Source organism: Aedes aegypti, chromosome 1 (assembly GCF_002204515.2).
Source record: "Aedes aegypti strain LVP_AGWG chromosome 1, AaegL5.0 Primary Assembly, whole genome shotgun sequence".
In the NCBI taxonomy this organism is placed as follows: domain Eukaryota; kingdom Metazoa; phylum Arthropoda; class Insecta; order Diptera; family Culicidae; genus Aedes; species Aedes aegypti.
In genome coordinates this window covers 30,948,133-30,976,058 of record NC_035107.1, presented here as the reverse complement: position 1 = coordinate 30,976,058, position 27,926 = coordinate 30,948,133, and the positions used below count along the sequence as shown (strand labels likewise).

General features: G+C 37.2%; 1 protein-coding gene across 5 annotated transcripts in view; it reads right to left on the bottom strand.

The window, feature by feature from the left end:
- The window catches only part of LOC5573415, a 627,799-nt gene that overhangs the window by 153,031 nt on the left and 446,842 nt on the right, over nucleotides 1–27,926 (bottom strand). For 4 of the 5 annotated variants that reach the window (XM_021839307.1, XM_021839303.1, XM_021839304.1 and 1 more), the window contains 3 exons: nucleotides 24,930–26,163; nucleotides 9,126–9,380; nucleotides 8,343–8,909 (listed from right to left, as the gene is read on the bottom strand). In XM_021839307.1, coding sequence (XP_021694999.1) covers nucleotides 8,343–8,909; nucleotides 9,126–9,380; nucleotides 24,930–26,163 — 2,056 coding nt within the window. The remainder of the gene's footprint in view (nucleotides 1–8,342; nucleotides 8,910–9,125; nucleotides 9,381–24,929; nucleotides 26,164–27,926) is intronic. The other variant, XM_021839306.1, reaches the window with a different exon arrangement.

The window sequence follows — 27,926 nt, the reverse complement described above, 5'->3', positions numbered from 1 at the left end:
TCGAGAAATACCTTCCATACTAAAGTGAATCATGGAAGGTCGCAAGTGTTCTTTACCCCATGTAAATGGAAAGGCCGAAACAACTTAATTTTCAATTCAGATGTATGAATCAAGCCCTAATTATGAAAAATCCCTAATTATTGTTCAAGAAATTACTCTAGAATTCTTTGGGAATTTCCAAAGATTCTTCCTCAAACCATTTATGAAACCCCTCTGGAATTGTTCTAGAAATCTTGAGATTATTTCTGATAGGGAAGCTTTCACATAGGGAGCTGGATCTAATTCTTGACACTTTTGATTCACTTCGGCAGTGTTTTTTTTTTTTTTTTGAAAGCTACTGAGCTCATATTTGGCTACAATATGCGTCGTATTCTCATTGCAAACTTTCAGACGATTCGACCGAGGTAAACCCCACATGCCAAAGTGAATCATGGAAGTGCCCAAGTAGCTCTGTAACCTATCGCTCTGTAATTCTTACAAAGAAAATTTCGTTACTCTTCCGATATTACTTCAGAGATTCTTCCGTTCCTTTTGTGATTCTTCTGGGCATCTTCTTGATGAAATCCCCCTGGGGTTTTAAACCCAGGAAATTAAATGCATCAAAATTCTTGAAAATTCTTTCGTGAATACTGTGGAAAATTATCCTGATGTAATTCCTCCGGATATTATTAGACGATTTTAACAAACATTCTATCAGGAATCTACTAATAGTTTCTCTGGAATACTTCCGAAAATAACTCTATAAATTATTACAGAAATACTTCTTTTACAAGAAATAGACTTTTACAAAAATGCCTCTGGGATTCTTCCGGAAATCACCTGAGAGGCTTTCGGATATCTTTCGAGGATTCTTCCGAAAATCTTTTTGAAATTATTCTGAGATCTTTACGACAATATCCTTGATATTACTTTGGGACTCTCCTAAATTCCAGTTGGAATTCTTCTGGATATCTTTGAAGGATTCATTTAGAAAAGCTTCTGGGATTCTTGCGGACACTGGTTCGGAAATCTCTCTGAGGATCCTCCAAATGCATCCTACTAGATTTTTTTCGAGGATTTTTCCGGAATTTTTTTTTAAATTACTTCTGGCATACAGGATCATCCTCAATTAAAAAAAAAACTTTCTGTGATTATTCTTTCGAGTATCTCCTGATTCTTTCTAAAATTCTTCTGGAATACACCTAGATTTATTTCAGAAATTCTGCTGGAAGGCTTCAAAATATCTCTAGAAGATTCTTCCAGACATTTCTTCAGACGTTTTTTCAAGACCTACTGGAAGTTTCTTGAGATTCTACGTAAATCGTTCTGGTATTGCTTCCAGCATTACCACTGGTATTCTACGAAAAAAAAACTATGATTTTAGAAAGACTTCTGGAAGCATACCAGATCGATTTGCGAAAGAATTAGAGAGAAATTACTGAAAGTCTTTCAGGGGGATTTCTAAAGGAATTACTCAAGTTTTTCGTAAAAATCTGAAAGAATTCAATGAGAATTTTTGGAATGCATTTTACAGTGATTTCTAAAAGAATCCCAGAAGGTATTTCGCAAGAATTTCTGAAAGGTTTTTAAGAATTTCACAGACATCCAGACGAATTCATGATTTTTTCCAGAATAATTCCAGAGCGATGTCCAGATGAACTCCAGAAAGATTTATAGAAGAATTTCAAAAAGAATTTCCGGAATTATTGAGGAGTAACTTTCAGAAAATTCTCAGAGAGATTTCTAAAAGAATCTAAAAGGTATTTTTAAATGATAAATCATTCGAAATTTTTCCAGAAAGATTTCTGTAAAAAACTAACGCAGGATTTCCATTAGGATTGAAAAAAGATTTCTAGAAAAGGGCCAGGAGGATTTCCAAACAATTTCTGAAGAGTTTTCGGAAGAACTTCTGAGAAAATTCTTGAAATGTTTTGGATATCTGGATATCTGGAAGAAATTCAACAATATTTCCGTAAGTATTCCATAGAGAATTCCGGAAAAATCCCAAGAATTTGAACGGAATAATCCGACAGTGAAAGAATAGATTTTTTTACTATAATTTCAGACGAATTTCCGGGAGATTCCCAGAACAATCGGAATGACCATGAGAGAAACTAAGAGGGATATCCGAAAAAGGGCATTCACGAAAGAATTACTGATAGATTTCCGGAAGTAATCCTGAAGTATTTTTGTAAGGAACGCCGAAAGACTTTTGGAAAAGTCTTCAAAAAATATTCAGAAGAATCCCAGATCTTTTTAAAGAATTCTATCCCTCTGGAAAGCAATCATAGCAACATTTTCAGCAGAGTTCCAGGAAAGGATTTCTTGAGAAGTAACTCAATTTATTATCTTAGATAAACTTCCGGAAGAATCCCAGAATAAATCAAAGCAGAATTAAAAATAGTCATTAATGCATAGACTTTAGTTATTTGGTGACTTTTTTTCTGAGTGTTCAATCACAATTGTTATTTTTACCGTGCACGTGCTCGAGAAACGAATCCGTCCATACTGCAACAACCGCGCTTCTTCTTCTTTCTGGCGTTACGTCCCCACTGGGACAGAGCCTGCTTCTCAGCTTAGTGTTCTTATGAGCACTTCCACAGTTATTAACTGAGAGCTTACTATGCCAATGACCATTATTGCATGCGTATATCGTGTGGCAGGTACGAAGATACTCTATGCCCTGGGAAGTCGAGAAAATTTCCAACCCGAAAAGATCCTCGACCGGTGGGATTCGAACCCACGACCCTCAGCTTGGTCTTGCTGAATAGCTGCGCGTTTACCGCTACGGCTATCTGGGCCCCAACATCTGGGCAACAACCGCGCTGCATTTGATGAATCAATAGCTGTGTTGTTATATTCACCAAAATGGCTTTGGTGAGTGAATTTGACGGATAGCGCCGACAATTTTTGTTGCAAAGGATTCATCGAATGTATCGAATGTATGTTGTTGCACCATGGCCAGATTTATTTCTCGAACGCATGCACAAATAACAATTGTGATTGAACACTAAGAAAGCAGTTTAAGTTTAAGCGCATTAATGACAATTTTATATTTTTTTTATTTTATTTATTCTGGGCTTTCGGAAGATCATCTAAGATAATAAATTAAGTCACTTTAGGATTCTTCAAGAAATTCCATAACTCTCTGGGATTCTTCTAAATATCCTCCTGAGATTCTTCGGAAAATATCACTAAGACTATTCCTGGAATCCCTCATCAATTCTTCCACAAATTTCACTGGGATTATCCCAAAAATCTTTCTGAAGTTCTTCAGATAATCCTCATGAAATCTGAATCTTTATATAAAATCCTTCTGAAACTTATCAGGAAATCACGCTGTAGTTCTTTCACAAACCTATCTAGAGCTGTTCCGTCCAAAAATCTTTTTTGGATTATTCCGGGAAAGCTTCCGGGATTCCTAATCTTTACTACATAAAATCTTTCAGAAAAACTTCCAAGAATCCCTGTGAAGTTCTTCCGAAAAAATTTTCTGGGATTCTTTCAGGAATCTCTTGGAAATTCCTCTTAGTTTTTTCGTAAATCCTTCTGAAATAATTATAGTTATCTCTCTGATCACTTCGTGATTCTTCCGAAAATCTTCCTTTTCTTTGGTTATCTCGAAAATTCCTCTTGGATTGTATGGAAATCCTTCCGGTTTTTTTTTCGTAAAATTTCACTGGAATTCTGCCGATTTTGATGTTTCTATGATTGCTTTCCATGGGGGAATGGAATTCTTTAAAAAGATCTGGGATTCATCTGAATATCTTTTGAGGATTATTTCAGAAATCCATCAGTAATTTTATTGTGAATGTCTCTGGGGATTTTTAGAATATTTCTCTTAGATTTTCTCAGGATTATTCTGATTCTTCTGAATTATTTCGATTCTTCCTAAATCCATCTGAATGAAACTATAGTTAAATATCTAATCTTTCACTGTCAGATTATTCCATTCAAATTCTACCGGAAATCATGTTGAAATTCTTCCAGATATCTCTTGATTTATTTGGCAATCTTTTTTATGGAAATGGAAAAATTGTGCAAGGATTCAGAAATTCTTCCGAAAACTCCTCAGAAATCTTTGAAGATCCTCCTGGCCCTTTTCTAGAAATCCTTTTTTAATTCTAAAGGAAATCCCGTTTAAGTTTAAGTTTAAGAAAGATTTCTGGAAAAGGAAAATCGAATGTGATAGTTAATTTCCATTTTTGAATCCCTTAAGAAAACTTCCGGACAGCCCTCTGAGACTCTTAAAAAATACCATTGAGATTCTAACGGAAATCTTTCTTATACTCTTATAAAATTTACTCAGAAATAATTCCGGTAATTCCGTTTAAAATTCATATGTATAACTTTCTGAAGTTCTTCCGGACATCGCTCTAGAATTACTCTGGAAAATGTTCAGGAATTCTTCCGGATGTCTTAGTGAATTCTTCCCTGGGAATTAGCTAAAATCTTCCATAGATTCTTCCGAAATAACGTCTGAGATTCTTTTGGTTATCACTATGAAATACATTCAAAAATCCATTTGTAATCCTTCCATAAATCCTCACAGAACTCTTTCAGATTTTTACGGAAATTCTTAAGTAATTCTTCCAGAAATTCCCCCAAAATTCATGCAGAAATCTCTCTGTGATTCTTTCCCGAAAATACGCAGAAGGATTATTCGGAAGAAGATATTCGGAAAAGTCCTAAAATTATTGTCTGAGGAATCCCAATGGTATTTCCGAAAGAATACTAAAACGATTTACGGTAGAATCCCAGTAAAACTTCCGGTAGCATCGTTGGATAATCTGGATATGGTATTTTCGGATGAATCTCAGAAGCTTTACGGAAAAGCAGAAATAATTCTCGAAAAAATAAAATCTGTAAGAATCTTTGAAAAATATTATGAATCCTTCCAGCAAAATTTCCAGAAGAAATCCAGGAGTATTCCAGAATTTTTTTCTAGAGAATCCTTTGGCGATACTTGATAGAATAACCACATGAAGGTTTCTTGAAAAGTCCGGGAGGAATGCGCAGAAGCATCCCAGAAGTGATTCCGGAAGAACTTTTGAAAGAATCTTCGAAAAAAAAAATCTAGTAGGAAGTATTCTGAGGATCCTCAGAAAAATTTCCGAAAGAATCCCATAAGGCTTTCCAAAAGATTCATCCAAAGATATCCGGAAGGATTCCAACAGGACTTTCGGAAGAGTTCCAGAAGTATTATAAGGAAACTGACGGAATCTGAGACATTTTAGAAGAATTCCAGAATGATTTTTGAAAGTATCCTCGAAAGATATCCGAGTATTCCAAAACGATTTTCAAAAACGTCTCAGATGATTTTCGTTATAATCCAGAGGCATTCTCGTTAGAATCTCACGAATATTTCCGGAATAACCTTAGAAAAAAATTCGGAAGAATTTCAGAGTTGGGAGGAATACCAGAAGAATTTCTATTAGAGCCCTAGGAAATCTTTGGAAGAATCCTCTAAAAATATTCGGTAGAGTTGCATCAGGATTTTCGGTAGAAACTTCCGTAATATTGCCGAAAATATAATAAGAATATAATTTCCAGGATTTTAAAAGAAATCCTGAGGAGATACACGAGGGATTTCTAAAAATATGTTCAGAAGAATCACAGAGGGATGTCTAGAAGAATCCTGAAAGTAATACCGGAAGGGTTCTATAAAATTCTTTGGAAGAATCTCAGAGCTTTTTCCAGAAGAACTTAAAGAGATATTAGAAATAATCCCAAGATTTCCAGAACAGTCCCAAAGGGGTTTTGGTGAAATTCAAGAGGAATTCAATCCCTGGGGAATTTCCGAAAGGATTTTAGAGCAATTTCCTCAAGAACAGAGAGGATTTTTTTTCTAATAATATGTATAACAATGTTATGATTCAAATCAATTTCTTGTGTAACATTGGATTTCACTGTAGAGGCAACATCAATATAGCATTAAATCTATAAATCTATATTCAGGTGAATTTTTGCTCATCCTAATTAAATAACAGTACAAAAGTAAAATCCCATTCATTAAGGATATACATAAATTAGTTATTTTATGATAAACACTTGAATTATATTGTATCAAAAAATTGCAGGTAAAAATATAATAATTATAAAAACATGTATGAATGTTAACAATTTTAATTTCTCACCATAATTGGATGACAAATTTAAGAATGATCCTACTCCACATAGGGATGATTTGGGTGGTTCGGATGAAGGGGAGGAGAATTCTGATACTTTATGTTTAAATAATAATTTAATATTTTTTCGCAGTAAATCTATAAATAAAAATGGAGTGATGTTTGTATGTCACGAAATGGCTTGAGAACGGGACTACCAATTTGCATAACTCTTTCACTGTTGTCTTCTTGAAGGGTTCCGACGTGTTCGTGCGACGAAAAAGTTTCGGGAAGTTTTCGGAAAAATTGCTAAAACGGGAGGGTACTAATATGTCATTTTGTATGGGAGGTTCCATGACATTTTTCAACAGCCTACTTGATGGCAAGACGAAGTTTGCCGGGGCCACTAGTTATAAATGAAAATATTAAGTATTCTGTAATCAAATACTTGTTGAACTGCATGTCTAGTTATTCGATATTTCAAATAAAAATTTTTCAGCCGAACATGAACCAACAACGAGCATTGCTTCAAGTTATGAGATTTTTTTGTACAGCACAATCAGCATAAACATCCTCCCCGGTTTGTTTATGTATGGACTAATTAGAATTTCAAATAATTTCAATTAAATTATTTAGTTGTCTACTCTTGTACACGGCAACATGTTTTTGAAATAAATGGAGCTGCTTCAAAGACAAAAGCGGAATTATAATAACAATAACCGGTCATTTCATATCGAGTGTCAGTCTCGTTTTTTCTGCGGAACCGTCAAGACTTTTGTGCGCCTTCTTTCTCTCACTCTCCTTCACAACTCAACAACTCAGCACGATCCACCTCGGGATGGATTGGTGAGCTGTCTGGTTGTTGCAGATGAACAACTTATCGTGTAGCGCAACATCGTATCTCAACTCACCAAAGAAACGGCCAGTTGAGATTAAAAACAGCCATGCGACAAAAATTGTCGGCGCTATCCATCGAATTCACTCACCAAAACCCTTTTGGTGAATATAACAACCCAGCTAAGAGCATGGAAGAATGGTAGTCAAGAACTGTCAAAACGTATGGCAAATAATGAAAAAACGTAAATTACTTGCAATTAAGAAACTGGATCGAAAAAGTAGTGATTAGAAATCAAGCGTTATCTATGTGAATAGATAACTTTTTGTATTTAGTTCATCTTCTGTGGTGCTTACATTGCTTAGGAATTTCGATTTTACTACCACTGAAGAAGAGCCATCTATTGCCTTTTTAGTTTTGAATATCGCCCTATGATTACAAACCCTATCGTGTGACACATCAATCTTCAAGGTTTTTCGCCGGGAGTAAAATATATTGCACAATGAGTAACTGTATGCAAAATAGGGTAATTTACAAGTAGGTTCCGGAGCATCCTAGAGCTAATTCAGGGACCCTGAAATAGGACATCAATCCGCGGATAGCAAACCATTCCAATACATTCTAATGACCTTATGTTGCAAGAAATTTCCCAATATGCATCACTCCCAGCGAAAAAACTTGAAGATCAATATCGCACGATATGATAAGATTGATGTCTTTTTCCAGGGTCCTGCAATAGGAATTCTTATGGATGGCACTATGTTGCGTACAATTACTTAATATGTATTGTATTATTGTAAATCTTGAAGATTGATGTGTCGCATGATATGGTTTGTGCTGATCAGATTTTGATCCTCAACTGATGCCCTTGGAACCGGTTCTAGGGAATCCAGAACCGGCCAGAATGGTTTCAAATGAGTTGAAAGAGTCTGAGTATATTAATTATTATGTTTAAGTTATAATCAATGCAGTTTTGTTTGATCCGTGCAAAATAATTTTGGAAATATCTCTAATGATCTTCGGACAGACTCCACGGAACATCCGTATAAATCCATGTGGTGTTGTGCTGAAAATTATGGAAATTGTAAAAAAATATCACGAAAATTTATTGGAAATTGAAACAAAATATGACTAAAGAGGGACGCAGACCTTTTGAAAACAATCATGCTTTCTTAGAACCATCATAAAAAAAACAGAAGATGCTGGGATTCGTAAATTATCTAGTTATTCACATTCCAAAATCTATCGGAGCCTTTTAGGCTCAAGATCAAATAGTTAGTTAGTTCAACAACACACGCATGTCGCACAGAACACAGTTAGAAAGAATGGTTAAACCCAAAAAAGTTATCGTAAGTTAGATAGAGAAAAAACTCAACCACAATGCAATAGAACAAAAGAAAACAGAAAGAACAAAACATAACCTGAACATAAATTCAATGTGGTCGGTCGGACAGCCGCCGTCGGAGTCGCCGCCGTGGAAGGAGCTGGAGCACTCATGCCACCAATGATGCTAGCAGTAGTAGTAGAAGGAACAGTAGCACCCAGACCGGTGATCTGCGTCGATGTCGCCGGCTTCATGTCCACGTCGCTGTCGGCAGAGGCGACACCACCGCCGCCGGCACCCCGCCCCACCATTCCGCCCTCGTCGGAACTGCTGTTGCTGATGGCCCCGATGGAACCTCCTCCGTCGATCGCCTCCGCAAGGGACGTCGGCGGTTGACTGTGCACTTCGACGATGGTCTGATTGCGGTGCAGCATCCGCAGCTTGAACTGTTCCTCGGAGAGGGGGTGGAGCCGGTGGTGCGCCGCTGCGTAGGTTCGAACCGGGGGAACCGGGGCCAGGGTGGATGGGGGGTTCAGAGAAGAAGGCGAGAAGGGGAACGAGGAGTGGGACTGGGTGGGAGGTGCCGAGGACGGAGGGCTGATCATCAGTGCCGAGGGGGGCGGTACGAATGCTCCCGATGTGGCCGGTCCTTGTAACCAAAATGCTGTTTTACCCGAGGGGACAGAACAAATAGATCAGAATATACCGATGGGGTGCACAGTGCGGGATGAACGGAAAACGGAAAGGGGGTGTGGTGCCGTGTTTGTGGGTGATGGAAGATCCCATAAGAGGGGTGAATTCGAAGGGGTTGGGGTCATTTGGCATAATAGTCATTTGGTAATGCCAAACGACCCGCTCCCAATTCGAGATCAGTACGTACCTGTCGAGTTACGGACTGCATTGCGGTAGGAGTTCTCCCGAACCGGTCGCTGTCGGAGCAGAGTGCAAACTCCCGGAGCTGCCGTCGGCTCCTTGCTGGCCAGGACTTGCTGATCGTCGCTACTTCCGCTCGTAGCCAATGCCGTCGCCGCTGCGGAGAGATCCTTGGTGTGGGTTGATTCGACAGAGAGCGATCGCACCCGGATTGGCGTCCGACGGGAGTCGGAATCCGAGCTGACCGAGCGGGGTTTCTCTTCTGGAATACGAGAACACAGTCGATTAGTTGGAGATTCAGATTAACCTTTGCGTCCCTGACTTATGTTTCACAACCAAATTTTCGTGATCATTCGAGCCGGTTCCGGTTTTCCTGGAAACGATTCCTGTGGTATCAATTGAGGACCAAAATTAAATGGCCAAATATTCAATTAAACTACTCAACTTACATCATACTGTACTTCTGAAGAACAAACATGAAGATTGATGTATCGTATGATAGGGTTTGCAATCATCGGATTGATGTCCTTCGGCTTCATGACATCCCGAAAGTACTTGCATTTAGTTACTAAATATACATAACATCATATTCTCGACTGAAAGATTCTAAAATTGATGGTTTGCAAAACGGACTCAAAACAGTAGCCGCTGGTTTGAAACGTTCAAGTGTGTCTATTTTCATGTGAAAAATCAAGAGAAATCATTTGGAGATAGTCTCTTGCCCCATTTCGTCCTATTTGGAGCCTTTTTCATATATAATTAGAACAATAAAGCGTTTTAGACTATTGTCGCTTGTCTGCGGTCAAGGATAAGGTTCCATATAATAACACAGGTATTTGACAGCCCTTTTAGATCATATTTCACGATAACGCTTCATTTTATAACATATCACTAAAAATACACGAATAACATAAAAATTACGTCAATTTTCCTTGATGTTGTCTATATTTATTATAATTCATAATTACGACTTGTTTGTGTAGTTGTGAAAGACAATCTGATCTCGAAAGGCCGAAACCACACCGCAGAATTATCAGAAGCCAGGATCATATAAGGCGGAATAGACTGAAAGGCAGCAAAGTCTATAGTACAAACCATAATTATGATTATAAAGGATTCCAAAATTACGTACCCAAATTAAAACGTTTTTGGCCAACCTATGTCAAGCATTTCCCTATACCTAAAACATCCATTGTCAAACATTCATGGATCCCACTCCTTCAATACATGGACGCAATTTTTGAATGTTTATACCTAGCTAATGTTTACAATAGTAATGACAGGGAAACAAGTCAATTCTAAGCTTGCATATCGGATAAGGTACCCCGGGGCAAGTGGGACATAAAAAAACGATAGTTCAAACAAATTGTTCAATAAAATTTTCAAATGTCAATATTTCTCAAATCCAACAACACAATCACATTCTGGCAACATATTTGCTGGTGTGTGCATGAATTGGATCGAATAATTTCGAATTTGTATAAACTTTAGAAGAAAGTGTTAGAATGAGCCATTAGATGCAGTTACCTCGCTAAAAGGGGCAAGTGGGACACATCCAGTTTCATGCGTCAATCCACATCAGTAAGTCAACCATTACAATAATAGGATTGATAAATCATAGATTTTTAATTTTGAGTATATTTTTTATGTACATAAGGGATCAACCATAAAATACGTAACGCTTTAGGAAGAAAACGTTTGTTCAATAGTTTGTCACTTTGCACTTAATATAAACTGAAAATTCCTCAATAAAAGCGTTAAAAGGAATAAAACATGTTCAAAATATATCATTCATAAGTTATCAATTAAAAGTAGCACATAAACTTTCAATAATTGACGAAATTATAAATATGTTCTGTTATTATTTATATGCATGGCCGAAAACCACTTAATGGGGTGGAATTGTTTTCCGTAATTACTAAATTTGGTATAAACAACAAATAAAGTTCAATTAAAATAGAAAAGTAGTTATTGTCATGATGTATTTCAAATTCCATCTCTGTCTTTGTTCAATTTTGAATTCGTATTTTAAAAATAAAAAAATAAATTAAAAAATATTGAAGAATTTCACATTTCTTCTCCCTCTTATGCAATTACGTAATTTAAGATTGATCTTTTTCTGATAAATATAATTTATTTGAATGTTTTAATGCTACTCAACAAGAAAATGTTAAAATCGTGTAGGAAAAGTTTTGATTCTGGAACTTGTTTTGATAGGTCCCACTTACCCCGGATATAAAGATATTTTGGGGTAAGTTAGACCATCAAAATTTTCATATGAAATGATAACAAAATACCGGCTTATCGTTAGCAGCTTGTAATAATACTTAAAGTTGTAGCTTACTGATGGATATTCGATTTATAACACATTTATTTTTTGCGAGTCAATGCAAGACGTGAAACGTATCACAATTTATCATGCAAATTGAAAATGGCGCTGAATTGATAACAATTACATGAACCGCAGGGTAACAAAAATGACAATATTTTTTGTACTTAATACATACCTTGCCATTGTATCTTCAACTTTCTAGAAGAATACCCCCATGAAAAACTTTTCCTAAGTGAGCTATGACGGAACGTCCCACTTACCCCGGATTCTCACTTGCCCCGGGGTACCTTACCGAATATTTCAGCGCCATTCTGCAGTGTCAATTCTTCAGTCCTCAAAGCGGTAACGATATTCTACTATGTTAGTCTTCTAACTAAAAATCCATTCTTCCATTCCTGGACCCCATTATGCCATCAGTATAAAAGTATTGGAAGGGTCTTAAAAGTTACCAAATTCGCATTTAAAATAAGGTTTGATTATCTGTATCCTTTTACATCCTACATCTCATTATATTCAAATTCCCTCTCAAATCGCCCAAAAATCCATAGTAACCTCCAAGACACTCATTTTGCTTACATGTCTCGGGGAACTGATAACTGCTCCAAACGAAACTGAAGAGGATGACCGAGGGAAAAGTGGCTACATCGCTGCGTGCACTTGGCCGGGATGTTTCGGGAGACCCGTAGAGTGTGTTTATGGAGGCCTTAGGGGAGGCAAAATCGCGTTCCAGGGCCATATACTTCTTTTCATGAGGGGCATGCAAGAATCCAGTTGGGGCTAGGGAGTTAAGATTATCCCTCACCACTACCTCAAATCGCCTTGCAATCCATCATGTCCCCCTGGTTCATATTCTGCCTTTCGGTGCTTTCTGTCTTTTGGTTTTTCTGCCTTCCGCCTTGTGGTATGTACTTTGGCTTTGCGATTTTCCGCCTTTCGTGTTTTGACCTTTCGGCCAATTTTTCTTGCTGTTGCCTATATTTTCCTAATTCATAACTACGACTATTTTATGTTGCATGTTTCTGAGTTGGTCTTTTTGCCCAATATGACTAAAAATCAAGCCAGGAGATCGCAGCAAGCCACGCTCGCGGAAGGTTGTGTTTTGGATCTTCTGTCATGTTTTTTTCGTCTTCGTGCATCATATAAATTCGGATGATGCAATCGCAAGTTGCCCGCAATCGTTTTAAATTTGTGGAATTGTTCTTCGTGACAGTGAAAAAGTGGAAGTCTTCTTTCGGCGTGAAATTGTTGCTCTTCCGCGTTTTGAATGTTGTCCAGTTTCGCGTTGAAAAAAAAATCGAGTGCATTCAGTTTTTGAACCTGGGAAAACAAATACGTTTCAACCTGGATCAAGAGTGGGGTGGACGTTGACCGGCACCGCGGCGGGGGATTAAGTAACTTTTTTCCGGAGGCTGCAAGCATTTGGCGAGTCCGTTCCTTTTAAACAGAATACCCGAATTTGTTTTAGATGTAACGGTTTCGTGATCAGATTTTCGCGATTCGGACATGCGACATGTTTCTACGGTTGTCCCGGGTGTTTTTTTTTCTCTCGCTTATTTGAAGTGCGGCAATTCATGTACATGACAGTTCCATGTGAATCATAACAAAGTTTGTTTTCTTATTTAGATGATCCTGGAGGGATCTATTTTGCTTTTTACTAGGTAGAAAGCGGATCGTTATTATCGTTGAACGCGTAATCGACTATTTTGGCGTGAAACAACATTCTTTATACTGTAAATCAAACATTTGTCCTCTTTTGATTGCCGGCATCCAAGAGATTAAATCAACAACAAGTAAACAAAAACTTCTTTGGGTCTATCGCTAGCTTTTCACTCGAATCCTGATGACCCAACCCCCAACTCCGTAGCACTTATGAGGGTGTCGCTGAGTCGGAGGCCTCTCATTAAGTAAGTGCTACATCAACATTTCCTTCCCCAATCCCAAGTTACGGTAAAGATGGGCGTGGCCGGGAATAGAAATATTCATGGTTTTGGTATTCTTATTTAAGATTGGATCAAGGCTTATTCCCTAACCTTGGTCCTGAAGGCATTCTAGATGAGATTATCATAAGAAAAAACATGATTGTTGCTAGTATCCAATCTACGAAGTATACCGTAACTACGCTCACGCTAACGCTAATATGACTAAAAATCAAGCCAAATTTTTTTTCTGAATTTTTATCACTATATTCCATATTTTCTCACAAACTATTACTATTCTTTTCTTATTTGTACGACTAGAAGCAGTAAAGTTTTGATTCTTTGGGCACGTACATTTTACAGATACCTAACTTATCCCATTTTTTCTTTTATTAGTTATTTATGGACCTATTTGCAATATTTTCACAGCACTTCAGACACAGCTTGAATTTCAACATACAGTTTTCACAGTTTTTTTCTTTCATCATTTTAAAAGCAATCACGATTTAAGGTGATTATAAAACAAAGCCAAACTTTGAATTTTTAAGTGCACAATACTGGAGAATCTGACAACAGTTCGCGTTGAAAATCAATCAAATTGCTTGCTTGCTGGTGGTGACCAATGGGATCAATTTTCAACGCGGAGCGCTGTTCGGTTCTCTCGTCTGGTGCTCTTGAAAATTTGAGGTGTGGCTTCGTTCTATAATCACCTTAACTAAAGTGATTTTTTATTTTTTTTATATTTGACACAACATAAAAAAATGAAAAAGAACTCCATACCACCTTCAGCAAAGTTGTCGATTTAAGAGAGATACGCAAATTTGCTGAACACATTTTTGTTTAGGTCTTTCATATTTCGAAACAAATCAAGTTTAATTTTTAGCTTAGCTTAGCTTAGCTTAGACTGACTACACATATCAATGGTTGCTATTCCGTGATTGACCGGAGTCAGTGAAAATGCACAAAGAATCAACTAGAAGATCGGCTGGGATTGGCCATAATCTTCTTCAGTGTGCATAATTCAGTGCCTCTATTTATACATGGTCAATAACGGCGCCGGCCACGTCCTTGCAGTCAGGTGGGATTGGGGGAAGGAATGTTAGTGTGTAACCTTTGCTATTTGGAGACCGTGTTTGCCTCTGCATCTCCACAAAGGTTACTGGGAGGGATGTTTGTTAATGGGGAGGATCGTTGGGTCACAGGATTCACTTTGATAAGCGATTAGACCATGATAAATAATTATTGGTGAGATATAAACATGCTTATATGTAAATATTATTTTTTCATTTGATATGAACAATATCTATGTAGAGAAAAATTATGCCGACACTTGACGTGACGAACCTTTCAAAGTTTGTTGAATAAAGTGAACCTTTCGCAAGTCTACACTCGTAGTGTCGAACCATTCAAAGTTTTTTTTTAATTACAAAAATAAAGGTAAAAGGTGTTTTGAAAAAGAAAAAATTAGACATTAATAATTTATGAATCAGAGTTTATGTCGACACTCACAGTGACGAACCTTTCATAGTTTGTTGAAAAATCATATTTACGTCTCACCGTTGTAACGATTAAAGGTGCAGTCATACATATTTTATAGATTTGAAATAGTAGCATGAAACGAGCTCACCAATTGATCCGTCATCCTTGAGCAGCAACAATCCACTTTCAGCTTCACTCATTTGATCGGCTATATAAAAGCACTCAGAGAAAATAGGCGCACGACCCGAGAGGGAAAACAACTGACGACTGCTCGGGCTTTCTTGCTGCACTGCCCAGGAGCAAGTGTCAACTTCGAAAGATCAAAAAGAACTAATCGAACGCGCCACTTTTTCACTTTACCCGACCGATCGCGCGACATGTTTGATCCTGCCCTCATCGCCGGCTCCCGTAGGAGCAAGCGTCAAGGTCGAAGGATCAAACATAACTAAACGATCACGCCACTTTTTCACTTTCACTCGACCGACGCGCGACATGTTTGATCCTGCCCTCTTCGCCGGCTCCCGCAGAAGCAAGCGTCAAGGTTGAAGGATCAAACACAACTAAACGATCACGCCACTTTTTCACTTTCACTCGACCGACGCGCGACATGTTTGATCCTGCCCTCATCGCCGGCCCCCGTAGGAGCAAGCGTCAAGGTCGAAGGATCAAACACAACTAAACGATCACGCCACTTTTTCACTTTCACTCGACCGACGCGCGACATGTTTGATCCTGCCCTTAAGGCCGGCTCCCGCAGAAGCAAGCGTCAAGGTCGAAGGATCAAACACAACTAACTCCAAATCAAGTTTAATTTTTAGAATCACAAAAAAATAAATGTTTAAATTCAAGTTATGTCTGACGTGCAGTGAATATTTCATTGAAATCGTTCCGTAAATAACTGAGATCAAATTGGGTTTATTCTACGGGTGGCGCGAGGTGACAACTGTCGGTGTCGTATAGCGAGGTGACAATTCTCGACTCGAGTGAAGTGACTCGCCGTGCAAATCAAATGGAGAGTCACTAAACTCGAGTCGAGAATTGTCACCTCGCTATACGACACCGACAGTTGTCACCTCGCGCCACTCGTAGAATAAACCCAAATGTATTGTTTCTTCAGAAAAAAAACACCAAAAATATGAATATTAAATGTTCTATACAACTACCGTCGTTGGGGGTGACAATGGGTCAAAAAGGGATATGTGCGATTTATTTTTTGAATAACTATCACAATTTAACACCAATAAACTTCAAATTTGGTGTGTATGTACTTTGATGGTACATTAACAACTGTTCATAAAATTAAAGAAAAATATTTATTCACAGCGGCACCACAACTGAATGAAAAATGACCCAATCTCACCCCATAGAGGGGGTGACATTGGGTCACTGTAATTGAAATAACTTGTTTTTGAGAATATGATTTCAAAACCATTCACAACTGAAAAACATTGACAAAAAACGATGCAAACAAGACAAAAAGATATCTAAGATGTTTCACAAGTATGATAAACCCACTTAAAAGAAAGATGATACTGAAAATTGAAGAGCTATGAGAAAAAATATGTAAACCCAACATTTATCGTCAAGTTTACATAAATTTTCTTGGTTTTTCCCTCAAATTGTCTTCAAAGTCTCATCCCCATTGCTATAAAGCCCATTCAGTTTCCCCAAAGGTGGACTGAAACAGTGATTATTTTAAACCTTCGCAAATAGTTAAATTTCGGTGCGACATTCCACGATCAATAAATTTCAGACAGAAGTTGACGTCATAATCCCAGTATTTCAGCGATCCAACTAATTTGTACTTCCGTGAGATGTTTCTATAATATGAAAACACTGATAAATAATAAAATTTAGGAAAAAAACACCCTTTTGATAAAAATTTACGATGTTGCTGCGCACGAAACACAGTTGCTGGTTTGAGAAGTTGTCAAAATGCGTTGTATTGTTATTCAATGCACGGAATACTCAAGTAGACTTGTTTGATGTTTCAGAGATGCTGTATTTAGAAAGAATAAACACATCTTAATGAAAAAAGAGAACACCCGGCACCGCAAAATGTCAAAAAAGTGGACTTGGAATTTCCTTTACTATCGTTCTTGCTTGACCCAATCTCACCCCCATTTTCAATGTTTTAGACATCGTACCGAAAACAATGATTTTTTTGTGGAAAAATCAAACAGATTCCGGAAAATACCTGTGATGTGTAATGAAAAGACTTTCAACATTCTACTAATACAACGATAGAGGCTAGAGTACATGCGTGATACTTTGTACAGGAGAAATTAAATGTTGTAAATTTTATCTAGTTTCAACATGCAAGTTTATTGATGTAGCAAACAAAAACTACTATTTCTAAAAATGCATATTGTTATGAATTATATGTAATAATATGTTCCCTAACATATGAATTATTAATTTTAGTAATATCAGCGTTATTAGCTGAAATATTTCATAAAACATATTTTTCCGTTTTGACCCAATCTCACCCCCTAGACCCATTGTCACCCCCATCGACGGTACATCAGATAGTAGATAGTAGACAAGACTGGCGTTTTACCTTCTTGATCAATATGTAATTAATTATATATTCATATTACAGTGGGATTCCGTTTTTGACAACAATATCAAAATTTTAAGTTACCAAAAACTGAAACATGTCAAAATCGGAATCAACAATATCATTAGAATGTTGTTACTACATCGTTATGAAATTAAAAGATGACCGGACTTTGGACGGTCTACTTTGGAGCAGATTTCCGTAGAGTAGGACTATGCATAAAATCTATAGGTCCTTCATGTTAATTGTGATAGACGTTCTACACATTTTTTATGGCTTAAATGTTTTTAATTATGTTTTATAGGCTTAAGTTGCTATGTATACTATTTGTATGCATGGAACATATTAGAACAATAGCAAAAGTAACATTTAATCAAAAAACTGGACAATTCCTCAAAATAGGGTAAGAATACAAATATACTTTTTTATTAGAAACGAATGTACAAAAAATGCTACAAAACTTTTTTTTTTTTTTTTAATTGAATGAGCATAAAAAAACATTTTTTAAGCCCAAGCAACAAATTTGACAATGTTCGGTAACTTGAACATGACTCTCCAAAATTATGTTTCTTGCATAGTAGTTTCTTGCACACAGGGCACATAAACAGCTGATATCGATTGCTGTACACAACAATTATGATATTTTTCGATACAGAATATTGACATACCTTTAATAGGATTTTTACAGAGATATGAATTTAATTGGCCCGCAAGCCACATTAGCTCCCCATGATCCGTAAATGTGGCCCGAACAATACACAAATAAGCTTCTTATCATTTTAATTTGAAATCAGTGTTAATTGTGTTTTAGATATTGTGCTTGTATGATATAAATCAGCCATATGAATTCAATGGAAATTCATAGGATCCCGCTAATAATCTCCAAAAGCCCGATATGAATCTTCAAGTGTTAAGAAACCACGAAACCCGCTAGGGCTCTAAAGTACCGTAATCCGGGGTATCATTGATCAGCGGGGTAACATTGATCGGAATGACCCATATCCTAAAAAGTTTGTATCGCCTTTTATTGATGGAACATTTCCAAATCATGAATGATGCTTCTCTTTCTTATATAAATAAGCTAATGAAAGTGAAGATTTTTGTGTAAATTGCTTTTACCTTATGCGTTAATTTGTCAACTTTTCGAATCAATTATTTTAATGGGTAAGGATGACACTACCGAACATTCATGTCTCACATAAGTTCTGCAAACGATATGAGCAAGGAAAATGTGGTTTTGACTAAAAATGGCATCGCTGAAAACGATTCTGTTGTCAAACCTTTCATAAGTATGCTCATTTAGGCAACATTAACGAATTACTGTAAATAATATAGAATTCCCTTAGGAAATTGCATACCTTTAGGCGTATTCCGTGATTCGCGGTGTTTTTAATTTTAAAATAACCTAAAAAGTAAATGACTTGTAAGCTTTTGGCCTTCATATTCGGCTTCGGAGGCCCGATTTAAGTAAGTAACGACATTTTCAATATTACCGAACATTGTTTACTAGTAAAGTAACTTTAAAATTTATCATACAGCCATCGAGTTCAATATCTTTGTGATGAAAGCTTCTAAAGCATCAACGATGGGTAAAAATCTTCACATGCCTTGTCTCAAGCATTCATCCATATCGAATGATAGAATGGGTTTATACCTGGATCATTGGAAGGCCTCTCTGCCATAAATTCACCATCCCTACACCTTCTCGCATGAACTGGCGTAGATGCAGGGTATATCCGGCCTACTGTGGGAGCCAGTTTAATGTATCATCAATTCCTCCTCAATTCCCCTCATTGGTCTGAACACTGAGGTGGCACGCGCCATTGTTGCCTTAAAAAATAAAAGATCACCAGCACTTATACACTGAGGGTGTTTGTTAGTCCCAAGCAGTCATCTGGTTGGTTCCTTTGGTAAGTGCAGCTGATTTTGCTGGGTAACGGTTTGAAACGGAAAACACGTTACGAAACGTTTCCCAGCAAAATCAAAGGGGTCTGTTGGGCACACTAAACAAAGGCTGCAAGTGCCCTATAGAAGAAACCAATGGGACGTTCTTTTCTTTAGCTACTGTCAATGTTCACAAATTTCAAAACGCTGAAGGGTGGGTGTTCTGCTGGTGTTACGGTTCATACAAAATGTGTAGAATATTCATACGAAAAGCGTTACGAGGGGGTGGGTGGGTTTCAAAATTGCCATTTTCAGCGTTATGAAATATTTGAATGAATTCATTCATTATATGTTGACACTTCTAAAATTTACTTGAAGATACAATATATGTTATGAACTTCCATAAATATTCAAAAGATACGACTTTGCCTGATTTGTTTCTGTGATTGCGGTATGTTTTTAACTACTTGTTGAGCAATACCGCAATGTATATGCTTGAAAGTGAGCTGAAGAGGCGAGCCGAAAGTTGTGATTGGAACTCTTTGTGAGTCATTGACATTTTGTTGCTCTTGTGTATATCACCTATCGGCAAACTCAAGTAAGCTGGTCACACAGCGGCGTGAATGCCAGAGAAAAGATGTTGGAACTCTTGTTAAGATACTCATAGAGGTTAATGACTTGATGAAACGTTTCGAACACACGACCATATCGTATTAAATAAGCGCGAATAGAAGCCCTGGCAGTTGTGTGGTTCAGAGGAATAACGACGAAGATTGAGTTTTGGAATACGGTAATTCATGCTTACATGCTGGTTGTCAAATTACTAAAACAAAAAACACAATGATATTTGCAAAACTCTAAACAAAAATGGTATTTTTATATGTTGCCAAAAAAACGGAGCATGCCAGAAACGGAATCGCACCGTATGATAAATTTAGATTTTCAAGATATTTTTGATTTTTTTAATTTCTTAAGATTGGTTCAAAACACCTCGAGAGATAAAAGTTTTCGACTGTGAAATGTCTGATAAACAAGATGGAATTAAAATTTATGAAATAAAAAAAAACTTATTCGGCAAAAAACGATTTAAAGTTTCAATATCGAAAATAAGTATGTTTAATAGCACTGTATCCTGATATTTTGTTTTTGTCTAAACGCCTTAGAAGATTTCCTTCAAAAGTGCCGAAGTCAATTTTTCTATGTCTCATTGTTTCGAAGATATAAATTGAAGAATATAAGACAAAAAAATGGCTTTTGGCATGTTTTAAGTTAATGAACCTTTGATCAAAATTTGGTTGAAAGCAGGCATTTGATCAAAATTTGGTTGAACTAGGCAAGCCACGTTGGATAAATGTACCGTAAAGTGTCGTAATTCAGCGCATTGCCTAATTCCGCGGATTTTATACAAAATTATTTATATATGGAAACAGAGGGGGCCCAGATAGCCGTAGCGGTAAACGCGCAGCTATTTAGCATGACCAAGCTGAGGGTCGTGGGTTCGAAACCCACCGGTCGAGGATCTTTTCGGGTTGGATATTTTCTCGACTTCCCAGGGCATAAAGTATCTTCGTACCTGCCACACGATATACATACCGTCAAACGGGGTGACTTGCAACACTTTTCAACTTCAATCAACCAAAACCATGATCTAAACATTATCTAAAAATCTTAATTCCTTTTAGAACTTTTGATGGCCGGCCCACTTACGGAATGGGATGACAGAAGATTGAATCGAATTATGTTGTCATATCAAAAGTCATCAAAAAGGTGAATTTTTTTTAAATGTTCTTATGCGGGGTGACTTGCAACACTCAATGCTAATTTAGTTTTTGTCAACAAAATGTTGATATATTTTATTAGTTACACTTGTTAAGTATTGTTATTCATGTATTTAAAGCATTCGAACCAGTACAAGAGCATTTTGCATACCTTTTTGTAAGAAAATAATTGAGCTATTTTTGTATGGGAAAAATATGTGTTCAATCATCAAGGTCCAATATCTTACCTGAACAATATTTTTAATGAGTGTTTGTTGCTGATTGATGAATTATTACTCTTTTGATTATAAAGTAGACCTAACACAAAAGTTTTTCACTTTTATAAAACTCTAAATTGCTTGTAAATAAAGTGTTGCAAGTCACCCCGCATAAGGACATTTTCATAAAAATGATTTTTATTAAAAACTTGTTGCAATAATTTCGTAAAATAAAATTCGTCATATTATCACTTATTAGTTATAGAAACACCAGGTAGAGTATTACTTTTATAACTTAAATCTATCTCATGTTTTTAGATCACGATTTTGAACCTCCATCAACTATCAGTTTCGAGACATTTTAAAGAATTATGTTTAATGTACAGTAATACCTCGATATAACGTAACCTCGATATAACGTAACCTCTTTATAACGTAACTCGATATAACGTAATTTTTACCTCGATATAACGTAACTTTTTTTTTGACCCCATTTATTTTTACAATTTTTATCAAAAACATGGTTTTTTGAACTGTTATAAACATTTTTCAAGATTCAAACACCAACCAATTCTAAATCAAAGCAATTCAAGCGTTTACCACAGACAAACAGACGTAACACTTATAACACATAGCGATCAAAATCATAGTCGAGAGAGCATGTACGCCTAATGCTAAAATTGATGTATTTGGCCGCCAACAGATGGCGGTAGTGTGTAAACGTCAAACACGAACAAAAACTATGCGAGCGCTGTCGGTGGTGGACTGACCACCTACAATATATTTGAATCGACCGTTAAAAAGGTGGTCGATGGACAACGGTAAGAGTGTGACGTCTGTTTGTCTGTGCGTTTACTATCACTGAATACAGTCATAAATCGATATCGAAATTTCTCGACGGATTCTGAGGATGCCTCCAGATATTCCGACAATAATTGCTCCATGGATTTATCTTAAACTGTCCTGGTATTCATGTATAAACTTAAAACCTATTCTTAAAATAATTCCGACAGGGATATTCCAGAAATTCTACAAGTTGACCCTCCAGATATTCATGTGTTATTTCTCCAGGATACAAAGTGGATTCAACTATGCATTCTACAAACAATTCCACATATGATACCTTATACTTTTCCGGAGTCTAGAAATTTATAAATTATTTCAGCATTTTTTCATGAAGTCTTCTAGCGGCCTTTATAAAGAACAATCCAGTTATGATTCTTGGAATGCTCTACAAATTATTTAAAAAAACCGTACAGGTATTCGTCCAAAAACCTGATGAACAATTTTCTTGGCATTTCTCTACCAATTTAATTATGATTTTCTGCAGAACTTTTTACAAATATTTATGCAGAAACCATTCTATATACTACTTTAGGTTCTTCAAGGATTCTATGTGAAATTAAATCTTTCATTGATTCCAACACGAATTTCTAAAGAAAGATTCCAATGATTTCATTGGGTTCTTCAAGTAATTCTTGAAATTTCTAAGTCTAGAAATTTTTCTATGGATTTTTTTTTATTACAAAAATATATTCAGGGATTCCAAAAACTGAGCATTCTCCTCCGGAGATCCTCCAGAAATCTCTCCTAAAATACTACCGAAAAATCACAACGTATTCGTTCAGAAACTTTCGAAAGAAAAATTACTCGAAGATTGTTCTTGTTTTTGACAGTTTTCTAGTGATTTCTTCATGAATTCTAAAAAAACATTTTTCAAAGAATTCTTGGGTCCTTCATTCTAAAATTCTGTCCAGAAATTACAAAAAGATTTGCTTTAAGAGTTTTACCACGAGTTCCTCAAAACAAAATTCTTGAAATTCCATAACTGCTTGCTAGAAATGTTCATGGATTGCTCAACATTAACATTTTTAAAGATTTCTGAAAGATCTCATTTATGAATTTATTGTATAGTTTCTCCGAGTGTTCAAGGATTCTTCCAAAGTTTTTTCCTGAATACATTTCGTTAGGAAATACTGAAATAAAAAGGTAAAAGTAAAAAATAGAACAAAAAGAAAAAATAAGAAAATTTCATGCGGAAAAATATTTAAAAAACAATATGTGAGATAAACTGAAAATGCCTGCTAGTTCAATAATATCAATGTAAGACCCATTTTCTCACCAAACAATACATGATGAACGAAATTCAGAAAAAAAAATTTGCTTCGATTTAACGTAACCTCGATATAACGTAACGAAAATAAAAATCGAGTTACGTTATATCGAGGTATTACTGTATAAAAATATTTATGATAACAGCTTTAATCGTGACTCTTACTTGAATTGTGAGTCAAACGTATTGAAGCATTGATTTGAAAAGAATTTTCTTTTGAAATTTGTGTTTTATAGCGAAATTTAGTTGTAAATTACAATGTGTTGCAAGTCACCCCGTTTGACGGTATGCAAAAATGGTCATTGGCATAGTAAACTCTCAGTTAATAACTGTGGAAGTGCTCATAAGAACACTTAAGCTGAGAAGCAGGCTCTGTCCCAGTGGGGACGTAAAGCCAGAAAGAAGAAGAAAAAGATGGAAACACAGATTAATATTGCAGTAACTTTGTATGCCATTTGATGCTTCTTTCATTTGAAATAAGTTTGAATCACAAATCAAAGCAAATAAGACATTTTTTTGCGGCGTAAAAGAATAATCAGTAGATGCCCGTCTAAGTAGACGCCAGTTTTCTAATTTCCTTAGCATCCTTGCTAAGACTGTAGGACAGAAACGAAAGCGGTGTCTATATTTAAAATGTTTATTTGTTATGCAATATTCCATGGAACTACTTGCTACAGATATGTTTCATGATGCTTCTATGAAACCTTATCAAATATTAGCATAGGGTCGATGTACCAATAGCCGCATAGCTAAGAACAAATATTCGTATAAAATCGAAAAACAATGTTAGTGGCAATTTTTTTACATCATCTGAAAGCTTTTTATCATGGTTTTGTGGGAAAAATATGAAGACTACGAAAACTCATATTTTTGTATTTATTATCACTTATGTCACTAAAGGAACACATGTGCCTATATTAGCACTATTTCTAAAGCACTAGCTACACGTAGGCAAAACACAAATCAAAACCGTATTTTTACAAAAGTTTAAAATTCATAATTTTTAAAATTCATAATTTCACAACCTAAAATAGGGCGCTCATATTACCCCATCAATAGAGCATCGACACGAAAAATGACAAATTTTGAGGAATTATTCATTCGTTAAAGTTCACGACGGAAATAGTGCGGATCTAGTGTATTGATCTAAAAGTTGTTGAATGTCATATAAAAATCAGAAAATTCCAATTTATTTTCTTGCAACTTGTTTCGTAAACTACTATTTTAGGATGTGTGACTTCACTAAGCATAATTACAAATCGTACGGCGAGTTTCAAAAATTATAAAACTCACAATTCGTAACTGTGCTGAAAATGGTCTTATGATTTATAATTCCGTTATAAATACTAGTTTCACTTAATCCGTTCAAAATAATTATGTAAACGTCTAAAATGTCCTGCGGACAGATCACACGGGACATCCGTATAATTCCGGAACCATCCGTACGACTTGGACTTCCCAGTACAGTTTATGAAACTTAAATACCTAGTTTGAAAGATCACGAAAATTCGATTGTTAAAAACAGGGTCAGGAACGCATTAGGTCAACTCACCTGTCGACCTTCGCCAGCCGGTGCTCTCCGCCTTCAGTTCGAACTCTTTCCGCCGGACGGCCACGTTGGCCACCACCTGTTTGGTGTTGATCCGGCTGAGTTCGCTCTTGTACAGCTCGGCACGGTCGACGCCGTCCGGCGAGAGGGGCCGCCCCGACTCGAACAGTTTGGCCTTCTCCGACACGACGTGCATACTTTGCGGCGACAGGGGCAAGGCGGATTGGGATCCGCTCAGCTGGTGTTGCTGCTGTTGTTCCCGCTGGAAGGCCAGCGAGGGAGGGGCCGATTTGGGCGGAGCTTCCGAGAAGGCTAGTCCGTTGATGCCGCTGAAGAATTGTTCGCGGATCGCGGACAGGTGGGACGAGTGTTGCTCGCGTACAGTCGCCAGACTGCTTCCGGAGGATGGAATCGGCTTGGCCGGGACCGTGGGCACCGCCGTTTGTGTCCCGGAGGACATTTTCGATGGTTTGGATAAGGAATCTTGAGGGTGGTGCTCGTTGGAGGTTATCACAGGCATGGTAGTAATGGAGGGGGGAGGTTGCTGCTGCTGTACGGGGGGCGGTGGCCACACGGATTTCTGTAACCGATTGGGCCGACCGTAGAATTCCCGCTGCTGGACATCGAAGGGAGCAGCGACGGACGGTTGAGCACCGGCGGAACTTGGAGCCGGGGCCGGTCGCCTCAGGAATTCCTCCTTCTGTTCGAAACTCTTCCGCAGTCGGGACATTATTGCACTGTCGCCGCCGCCCATCAGTTGGACATCGTTGGCCGAAAGGGTGGCGGCGGATTTCACCGAGTCGTATGAACTGATCGAATCGCTGTCCTTGCTGTGCTGCAGCGGTTTCTGCTGTTGCTGCTGGGCCAGGTAGTGCTGCTGCTTCGCAGGATCAAAGTCGAAAACGAGCGGCTTGGCCACGGTCGATCTTTGCTGCTGCTGCTGCTGCAAGGATTGAGGCGCTTCGGCCGCCATCGGAGGCGATCGGATCTTGGGAACCTCGGCGTAGATCGCCTTGTTCGCGGCGGCATTCTCGACAATTTCCTGCAGCGTGCTGTAGAGCGATTCTTGCTTTTCCTGGTCGGTTAGGACGCGCTTGACTCCGACCCCAACACTGCCGCCTCCGCCACTTGCAATGCTGGACCGCGAGTTGGGCGTCGAGGACGCCTTTGGAATGAACAGCTGCTGCGGTTGGGGTCGTTGATTCGTTTCCGGGTTGTAGGCCGTTTCGCTGAAGTACTGTAAAAGTATGGGAGAAAGGGAAGACTGGTTAGAGCGGTGTTGAAAATGGTAAAAGGAAGCGATAGTATCCAGAATCAGAAGATCAGAGTTCAGAATCCTTACGTCAACCTTATATTACTTTACAGAGTGCAGTTTTAGTAACCAAAATCCAGAGCATGAACATGAGCATGATTGACCACCCGCAGATGCTACTCCATTATTGCAAGAACAGCTGTACTTACACAGCACTGTGCTATATTTCGTCGATTTCATGCGCTTTTTGAATAGCGTCCAAACCGTTCATTTTAGCGATATAGTTTGTTGGGAGAAATTTCTTGGTATATTAAAGCGCATCTTCTGATGAAAGAAAGTTGTGTGATCAATCCACCTAGCAGTGAGATAGAAAAACTATTTCTTCAAAACATTTAGATAGACATATGGTGTCTTCGGCAAAGTTGTAGAATTGGCAATTTGAAACAACTTTGTCGAAGACATGATTTTTCTATCTCTTATACTGTGAGTGTCTACTCGTTTACTGAAATGAAATTCCCTGATATTTCCAGGTTTTTTCTAGGTCTTAAGAAATAATTCCAGGCTCAAGAAAAACTCTTAAATTCTGATGATTATTGAATTATAAATTTTGAATGAATTTGAATTCATTTCTAACAATAGGTCTTAAATGGCTTCAAAACACTTCAACTAAAACAAAGATTTCTTTAGTTCTTTAGTGATTATTTTACAAGGAATTCCCCCTACAATTTAATTTTAGAAACCTCAAGAATACAATATGGATTTCTTGAAGAAGAACCACAGAAAACACCTCAGAGATTTCATTGGGAATTCCTCCAAAGATTCCCCAACAAAGACTTAAGTTCTCCAGACAACGATTCTTCCATCGCTTTCTTTTGGCCACTCTCAAAAATACCCGATTGGAACATCTAAAAAACAGTATCTTCTCCAGAAAGCAGGTCTTTCTTAGAATCACCTACAACATTGATTTTCAGGAATATCTTTGACATTTCAACTTGAAATTTCTCTGTGGATACTTCCTGAATGTACCCTAGAGATTCCTTCTAAGATTTCTTAAGAAATTACTCCAGTAATTCTTTGAGATATTTCCCAAGTAAGTCTTCGAATATTTTTTCAGGCATTTTTAAAAGAATATCTCTAAAGAAATTGCATGTAAATTTTTCAGAAATTATTGATTAAATGTTTGATAAACACCTGGACGAGTAATATTTTAGAAGAAAACCTAAAGTAAACTCCGATGAAGCTTGTGTAAGGTTCAAAGTACATAACTCTTGATGAACAAGGATCCCTGAAAGAACTCCTAGACACTTGAGGAAGTTTGAGAAGATTTCCTAGATCAATTGTTAAGATATTGAAAACAAAAATCAATCGAATAGCTTATCCCGTAGGATTTTCAGAATTCTAATTCCTTGAATAACATAGGAAGGAATTTCCAAAGAAGTTTGTATGATCGGAGTAATTATTGGAAAACTTGCAGTGGTGTTAACTGGTGTAGAACCTTGAATAAACTTTAGAAGATCCCAAGGGTATTTTATTCGAGAAAATCATTGGAAAACGTTTCGATGAAATGCTGAAGAAACTCCTAGAAAAAAAAATCAATAGGAGCATTATGATGAATCGACGATCGAGTTTATTGGGAAGTCCTTCCTTCCTGATAGATTTCCTCGAATAACCCCTCGAGAAACTGTTGGAACAATTCCTGGAAGTAACCATAAATGAACTCTAAAGGAAATAACATGAAAAAGCGTAGG